Source organism: Mus pahari, chromosome 10 (assembly GCF_900095145.1).
Source record: "Mus pahari chromosome 10, PAHARI_EIJ_v1.1, whole genome shotgun sequence".
Classification (NCBI taxonomy): Eukaryota; Metazoa; Chordata; class Mammalia; order Rodentia; family Muridae; genus Mus; species Mus pahari.
This window is the reverse complement of record NC_034599.1, coordinates 72,113,858-72,122,971: the sequence shown is the minus strand read 5'-3', so window position 1 is coordinate 72,122,971 and position 9,114 is coordinate 72,113,858. Positions and strand designations below refer to the sequence as shown.

Here is a 9,114-nt window from a genome sequence, read left to right as displayed (position 1 = left end):
CAATTTTCAGGTCTTGATTTTTTTTTTTTTTCCTATGAGGCAGGGCAGAGTTTCAGTATGTCCCTCAGACCATCCTCCTCACCCCAGCCTCCCACGAAGCTGGCACGAGTCTCAAACCACCAAACCTGGATAAACTTTAAACAGAAGTCTTGATATTCTGTGCGAGTCACTTTCAACTTCCTGAACTTGTAAATGAAGTTGTGTTTGTAGGGACAGGGACATGCTTGTGGGGAGAGGCTCCATAATATCGGAGTATCCACATGATTCAGAAACAGACGACACTTAAAACCAGGTGGCGTCCCCATGACACAGCAACGCTGGTCTGGGTCTGAGCAAGCTAGCTTTTCTTCCTGGGACTCTCTTCTCTGACTCTGCCTTTGTTCTTCATGCACTTAGTTCTTTCTCTGGTTTTCCCTTACGATCTCTGTGAAGAGCTTTCCTGTGGTGATCCCCAGTAGGCATGTGTGTGTGTTACCCTTCTGAGCCTGATGTTACCATAAGGTACAGGTCTGGTTCTGTGCCACTGTATCACTGTTCCGGTCACCACATCTAGCACACAGTGGATGACTGGTCCATACTTGACAGAACCAAGTAGCTTTGCAGAATGAGCAGCACGGTATTGAAACATAGGTTATAGTCTTCATTGCTAACAGATTTAAAAATTGCTTTTGAGAGCCATGATAGGGGTAGCTCGACAGTAACATATTAAAACTGGAGAAAGCCGACTTGGTAAAGGCCCGCAGTGTGTGGAGTGCTGGGGGCACTAGCACCCGTGTCTCATTAGCTGGTCATTTAGGTCAGGCACAAGCCACCACTCTTCATACCTTGCAATGGACCCGCAGACAGCTGGGCTAAGTAAATGAGCTGTAATTAGAGGTGAGCTATGGCCTCAGAGTGTTCACCCTTTTAAAGGTTACTCCTCTGGGGAAGTTTTGGTCTATTCTTAAGACCGTTAAGTAGTGACTGGGAACTCAGGGTGATGGGTACCGAATCTCAGTTTCTGCTCCCTGCTCACTGCAGCCTCTGTACTTTGTACTTTGAGGGGTACCGTTCTATCCAGCTTCCTCTTCGCAGCCCAGGAAACTCAGAAACTCTGAACATTCCCCTGCTCCTTGCCACACTGGTGACCAGGAATTTGCATTCTCAATTCTTGAGCAGAAAGATGACTCTGTTTCTTATGAGCAGGAGCATCATTATCCAGTTCTCAGAAGAAATGGAAATTAATCTTTTATTACGCTTGGGTTGAGTGGAGACATACATTTAAGAAGTTAAGGTACGCAGTCATCATCTGAGTCAGTCAAATGTGCCGTTTTGTCCACCCATATATACAGTCATAGCTAGACTCTCAACCTTTAAAAGGATTTAATCACTACTTGATATAAAATTTTGGTATTGAAACTACTACTACTACTACTACTACTAATAATAATAATAATAATACCATGTCACTGTTGAAACTTGCAGAATTGTTGTCTGTGGGGGATGATTGTAGTTGCAGCCTCCATCTCTGCTCCCGTGCACATAAAGCCAGCGCTTGCCGCTGAGGCTGAGGCTGCCTGCTGCAGTGCAGGACTGTGCTTTAATGGACCTGATTGGATGTATTACGCGGGGGGGTGGGGTGGGGGTGGGGGGGGTGACCATAGAGTACCATGTCAGAACCATGAAGCCCTCCGTGGCAGTGATGGGAAGTGTCCTTTACCATCAGCTACTCGTGGGCACAGGACAGAATTTCTTAACTCTTAATAAACTCTGCCTAGAGACGCTCACCAGGAACACACAACAAGGTGGATACTTGGGGCTCTTGCTTCAGTGTATACACTGCCAAGTACTAGAAACAGTGTCTTGTTAGTAGGGAAAGAAGTTAGACTTGAGGTTTGTAGTGTGTGTGTGTGTGTGCGTGTGTGTGTGTGTGTGTGTGTGTGTATATATATATATATATATATATATATATATATATATATATATATACATACACACATGTCCGAATAAAACAGTTTAAACATTTTTCAACTGAATATTAAGTCCTCTGAAATGGGATTTTTATTTTCTGCATTTAAACAAAGACTCGTGATTCTGACTAGAAAGCAAGTCCTGAATGGTCTTACACTGCTTTGTTTTCTTGTCTTCTAAAATAAAAACATATTTGTGCATTAGCCCAAATGGCTAATGGACAGTAGCTCCTGTCAGAAGGCAGTGGCAGACATGTAGGCTTTCATTTGACATATTTTGCTATCCTTTTTTTTTTCCCCATTGCTCCTGTTCTAACCTTTTACACACTTCAGATTTTTTTATTTAATGAAAACTACTTGAAACTAGGAGATTTCACTTGGAAGTAGCAAACAGACTGAAACATTAAAGTGTAGCTGCATTCACCCATTGGTTAGCATTGGTAACACTACACTAGCCAGTAGTCACACTGGGCTCTTGAATACCTTTGGCAAAACAGTGGCTGTAATATTCCTGAGGCATGGAAGGTCACTTGAGGTTGGCGTTAGTCACAGTTTGTTTGCTCTCGTCCTTGACCATCAGTGTAAACCAGTAAAGGCCAGCTTTTCATTTCTGGGGGGTGGGGGGGTGGGGTGATGCTGAATAGGACATAGCAGTGTGTGGAAGTGGGCCATGGCTTCCTCTGCTGGTTCTGTTGACTCCATGACATAGAGAAGGCACCAAAAAGTGAAATTTAAAACGGATGGACTCCCCTGGAAAGCTGGATATGCGTACCATTTTCTGACTTTTAGTCAAGTGATCTTCAAGAATGAAGCAGAGGAGTGTATGTGTCTACAGTCAGCAGGCCACAGCAAATCCTGAGAAGGGGCCTGGCCTGGCCAGCAGAGCGTGTGTGCAGACAGTGAAGGGACAGGAGCACTATGGGTAGCACTTCTGTACAGAACTGCTGAGGGCAGGCTGGTGTGTGCTGTAGACTTGGTCAGCAGCATCTGCTGGAGTTGGCTAGCACCGGGCTGTTTGCAGGGGAGCCAGTGTTGCAGACAACTCATTAATACAAGCTGGAATACGATTATAAGGTCCGCTCTTGGAGAGTCTAGTAATTTATTTCGGCTTTTATCACCCACTTGTCATCCTTGGAAGCTGTTATTTGTTGGTGCTATTTTTAGCCTTCCAGTTGCCTTTGGTGACGCTCACTGGGAAGCCAGTGATTGCTCTGAGGCACTGGGGGAGCAGATTTTCTGTTTTGTGCCAATTTTCAGGTCTTGATTTTTTTTTTTTTTTCCTCCCTTGTGCGGTTGTGAATAAGAACAGCAGAGTTGCTGAGTATAATGTTTTTGGGCAACACTTTTTTTTTTTTAAATTTTAGAGGATATTAGCTTAACTCCTATTTTAAAAGAAACAGTAAAAATTCAAACCCTTTCATTTCTGTACTATAAAGGTGTTTCCACGTGTGATGCTTGAGCTGTGTGCCCATGTGTCTACCTATGTTTGCGCTGCTGGAGTCAAACCCAAGACCTTGTAGACACTAGACAAGAGCCCGACCACTGAGCTATGTCCTTGGTCCTGTAGTCCCATATGTATGTATGTTTGCACATATCTCTGTCACAGTGCCTGCCCCCTCCGAAACAAATGTCTTTGCTTTCTTTGAATTTGAATGTGTATACAACAGATTTGTTACAAAGAGAAATGGTTCTGGGGCAGCTCGAGAGGTTTCACTTGCTGTCTCACTTGAAGAGCAATCACATCTGAGTGACGTGAAGAGAGAGGGCTGAGACAAGTCGTGTCCCCTCAGATCCTCCAGAGGTCCTTGAGCTCTACACCACAAGGACATGAGTGGGACCCTTGTTCATGAAGTATTAGTTAGGCTTCTATGGCACTGATAGAGACCACTACCAAACGCATCTTGGGCAACAAAGTGTTTCTTCTATCTTATCCTTGCAAGTAACAGCCTCTATCATTGGGGGAAGCTGAGGCAGGAACCCAGAGGCAGGACCTGAAGCTGAAGCCATGGAGGAGTGCTGCTTATTGGCTTGCTCCCTCTAGCTTGTTCAGTCTGCTTCCTTATACATCCCAAGACCACATGCCCAGGGGTAACATTACCCACAATGACTTGGGCCCATCCTCATCAACCATTCATTAAGAAAATGCCCTGCAGACTTGCCTATAGACAATCTGAATGGAAGAAAATGCCCTGCAGACTTGCCTATAGACAGTTTGAATGGAACTCTATGGAACTTATGTCAAGTTGACTGAAGAAACAAAAACAAAAAAACAAAATACAAACAAAAAATTGTCCAACCAGGACAATTGACCTCTTGTCAGTTTGACACACAAACATACCACTTTTCAACTGTAACTATTTCTTCCTTGTTCATACCCATAATTCATATTAATAACATAATATAAAACATAAGCAACTTAAAAAACCCACACTTTAAAAATTCAAACTTTGTAAAAATATTTTCTTTAAAGTATTTCAAACCTCTCAACTGTAGGCTCCTATAAAAAAATAAAATAAAATAAAATAACCACATACCTTTTTACTCTAAGAGGAAAAACCAGGGCATAGTCACATCAAATAAAAGCAAAACCCACGTTGAGGAGTATAAGCAGTTGTATGTCTGATGTCAGGGACTTGTGTTCTTCTTGGCTTCACTGCGAGGCTTCATTTCTTCTGCTCTGTCATTGGTAGCAAGCACAGCTTGTCTCTTACGTCCAGGCCAACTTCACTCCACAGCTGGGGTCTCCTCAGGCTGTATCTTCAACAGTGGGTGGCCTCCTGGTCTCTCTAGGGATTCTGATTCTACCACATGGTACCACACCTCAGCTTTCCCCATGAACCTTTCCATCCTAGGGTCCTACTATGATTAAGGCTCTGCCTTCAGAACTAGTACCACCTTTGAGCCTCTTAAACACTGTCAGGGTGAGCTGCCAGCATCATATGCAGCCTTGGCCCATCTGGACTTCGACTTTTATGCACTGGTGGGGAAAATCCAATTCCACCATTTTGAGCCAAATTTGGAGCAAGCTTTATTAAATACTGGCCAAGATGGACTTTGGTCAGAACCATCCCCTGGAACCTACAGCTAGATGTCCCCAAGACACATGTAGCAGATTGTTTATAAAGACAAAAGCCATAGGACACCGTAATTTCCCATGAGACTTTGTCATTTCTCAAGAACTACAAGTTTGTTATTTCCCAAGAACTACAAGTCCAATCATTCCAGGAAGTTGCCTGGTCCTTGGGTGGGTGGGGCATACAAGTTAATTTTGTGTGTTACGTGACCCTGGTAAAATATTCCCAGACGTCCTTATCCCAGAGCTACTAGTCTCTTAATCAGTGCCTGCTGCCTGGGTTTATGTCAACTTGATAAAAGCCAGAGTCATTTGGGAAGAAGGAGCCACAGCTGAGACAATGCCTCCATCAGATCAATCTGTGATAATTCCTATAGGGCATTTTCTTAATGATTGATGTGGGAGGGTCCAGCCACTCCTGGTCTGGTGTTTAATGGGTGTATAAGAAAATAGGCCTGAGGGGTGGGTTGGGGAGGGGGCTAAGAGGTGGCTCAGTGGTTAAGAGCACTAGCTGCTTTTCTAGAGGTCCTGAGTTCAATTTCCATGGTGGCTCATAACCCTCTGTAGTGGAAATCTGATTCCCTCTTCTGGTATACATGAAAACAGAGCACTTGTATATATTAAATAAATAAATAAATAAATAAATAAATAAATAAATAAAGTTTTGAAGGAGAGGGAGAAAGACAGAGAGAAGAGAGAGGGGAAAAGGGAGGGAGGAGGCAAGCACACTGACTATGAAGCCAGTGAGCCTCTACATCAGTTCCTGCTTCAGCTTCCTGCCGTGAGGTCCTACCCTGACTTCCCTGGATGATGAGCTATGACGCGTAAACACATTGAATCTCTTCCTCCTCAGGTTGCTTTTGGTTCTGGTGGTTCATCACAGCTGTAGAGCCCTAAATAGGACAAAAGCTAATTTCTCAGCTCTCCCCAACCAGCATCAATTGTTCCAGTAAAACAAAGGTTTCAGTTCTATGGTACTGGCCTTTTGTTAATCATTCCTGTTCCTGCAACCTGACAGATTCTCAAGTCAGAATACCTTACATATGATATGGTCCCAGTAGAATCTTTGCTTCTCTCTGAAACTTTACAAAGCCAGGCCTCTATTGTCTGTGCTGCTCTCAATGCTGTATGTTAGTCTAATATTCCACAGAATAGCCCACTGAATTCTAAGTACTTAATGTCATCCCCAGCCCACAGTTCTGTACATTTTCAGTCTTCCCCAAAATAGCATGGTCATGTGTATGTCACCTGGTACAAATATCTGTATTAGTTATATTTTTATTGCTGTGATAGAAACCATGACCAAAGCAGGTTGGAGAGGAAAGGGTTTACCTCAGTTTACACTTTCAGGTTAACAGTCCCTGGTTACTTATGTGAAGTACATTTTCCATGGTTTCGATCTATCAAATCTTGGTACAAGCATAAATATACATCTAATATTCAGGTGTCACATCTCAACTTTTAAAGTGTTTTTGTATGGATTCTGTCAGCTGAAACAATAATTTAATGCAAATGCTAATTATCACCCGAGTCTGAGAACTGGGAGCAACTGGGAACTGAAGGGTCAAAGTTTAAATGGAGCCCCTGGACGATGTCACCAGAGACAGCAGGTACAGAGGCCCTGCGTCTATGCCTGTGCTGCAGTTTGGTTCTTTGCCTCTCTCACTGTCTCCTTCCTACCACCCCTGGGGACTCCCAGCAGCCAGCCAGGGAGGCTGCAGCCCTGTGTCTGAGAACTGGGTAAGAACCGTGTAGTCTGAGGCACTTTCCTTATCTGGCCGTTTATGTTAAGTGGAGTGAGTTCTCAGCTTTTCTGGGATGACATCTCTCGTCTTATGTCAGGTTGCATCATCTGCCCTTGTCGCTGACCACCCTGAAGTTGAAGGCCCTGTGGTTATCTGACAACCAGTCCCAGCCTCTCCTCACGTTTCAGACGGACATAGACCGCACCACCGGGGAGAAGATTCTAACGTGTGTCTTACTTCCTCAGATGCCTTCCGAACCCATCTGCCAAGGTGACTTTCTCTTGGGGCCTGCTCCTCCCTAGTGTGCTTGCATTTTGTCCCATTTGGTGAATCGGTTGTGGGGCAACTCTGGAAGGGTCCCCTGGGTCTTTATAGGAAAGGACCACTCATGTCTGTTTATCACATCTGAAATTCTGAAAGCAGCCCTTTGGTTTGTAATTATACAAGTAAGGGTGAAAGCATAGTGCTCATCAAAGGGGTGGCTTGCTAAAGTCCAAACTGAGACTGGAAGATTCCGAGTTAACACCTTGGGCCCAGTATTTTTAAGCCAGTGAGTTATCTTGAGTCATTATATCTTTGTTTTGTAAATTTCGTGATTAAAAAACAAAATTCACTGAAACATGATAGAATGAATCCATCGCTGAGAGATACAAACTTGGTAGGAATACTAGAGTCACCTGAGCTGGAACATTCCAAAATGACCCTGATAGTTTCAGGAAAGTGTAGCAGAATGTCACAAAGGAAAGTACCAGCCCCCTTGGACTACAGTCTCACCACCATGGGGGGAGGGGGAGTGAGGAGGAAATACACACACACAGACACACACACACATATACACACACACACACATTTACTCGTGAAAAGACTCCACAAAAAACAAACAAACAAACAAAAACCATCCTTTAATATATTTTAACCTTCTGAATGAAACACTGAAGTGTCCCAATCTCTCTGATACCCAAGAAGATCTCACGTAGAGTTCCAGCATAAAGGAAGAATTCCTCCCAGGCCTCTTTGCTTCTTGTCTTATATTTTCGTGGAAAGCCAAGGTTGGAGGTTGGAACAGTGGTCTGCCCTCCTTATTCCTGGCACTGTGGGTCTGCATATGGATTCAGACCAGTCAGCCACTAAATTACAGTGTAGCCCTTCCCACGGCCAGCATTCCCTGCTGATGTTGCCTTTGTCACTGCAGAGAGCCTGCCGCGTTGCGGTGCCCTGGAGAGCCTGGTAACCGACATCTCAGAGGAAGCCTGGAATGACCGCTCAGTCCACAGAGTTAGCGCAATCCGGTTTTTGGAAGATGAGAAGGATGAAGATGAGAACGAAACGGTATGGGGGTGGACACTCATCCCAGACTGACAGTGCCGCTCAATGTGGATTTGCTTTGGTTTTCAATAGTTTTTTTTTTCTGTTTTGCCTTTTAGCAGCTAGGATTTTTAAAAAGCAAAAAAAACAAAAACAAAACAAAACAAAACAAACAAAACCGAGTAGTTCTCAAAGCAATGAGTCATAACATATGAATGGGACACACTGAGCTGCTGATGTTGTTACTGGAATACTTTCTGCTGCTTTTCTTTCTTTGTGATAGTTTCCCATCATGCCCCACACTTTTCTTTAAACTTGGCAATGCTTCCCTTCCGGTTCTGGCCAGTGTGGCCTGTCTTTCCTATCTCCCACACTGCTCATGGCCAGGCTGTGCTCACTCCATTCTGATGCCGCGATGGGACTCAGGACAAGACGTATCTCTTCTTGGCATACCAGGCTACCATGGCTTTTGTGTAGAGGTTTGCCATGTTGCTTGAACTATCTTGACAAGTTTCCATTTAGGAATCAGAACTATGTTTGAAGCCCCCACTCTTTGGTCCATCTTTGAAAATGTCGCTCAGATGTTCTGTGTCTCAGCTTGAGCCTGGCTTACTTTTTTTTTTTTTTTTTGAAGATTTTTATTTCCAATCATGTGTATGCATGTGTGTAAGTGTGCATGTTGCCTGCGAGGTTGTCAGATGCCCTGGCGCTGGCTGCAGCTAAAGGCAGCTGTGATCTAGCCAACATGGGTGCCGGGACCTGAGCCTCAGGTCTTCTGGAAGAGCAGTTATGCGTTCCAGTTATGCGTTCTTTACCACTGGGTAGGGCCATTTCTCCAGCCCCTATGCTGGTGTTCTGAATTCTCTGTACCAATTAGGGTTCTCCCAGCAGTGCTTATGGGGTGGGGCTTGCAGCCCCCCAGACTAAGACTGGTTTAAAATGATTGCTGCCATCTTTATTAGTCCAGCTGTGACCAGATGGCTGGTAGGATTGTGTGTGTGTGTGTGTGTGTGCGTGTGTGTGTGTATGTGTGTGTGTGTGT

The 9,114-nt window shown here is 44.3% G+C and overlaps 1 protein-coding gene across 2 annotated transcripts in view; it reads left to right on the top strand.

Moving 5' to 3' along the window:
• Lrrc1 (leucine rich repeat containing 1) overlaps positions 1 to 9,114 on the top strand; it is a 112,619-nt gene that overhangs the window by 101,218 nt on the left and 2,287 nt on the right. For both annotated transcript variants that reach the window (XM_021206419.2, XM_029543245.1), the window contains exons 12-13: positions 6,865 to 7,037; positions 7,960 to 8,096. In XM_021206419.2, coding sequence (XP_021062078.1) covers positions 6,865 to 7,037; positions 7,960 to 8,096 — 310 coding nt within the window. The remainder of the gene's footprint in view (positions 1 to 6,864; positions 7,038 to 7,959; positions 8,097 to 9,114) is intronic.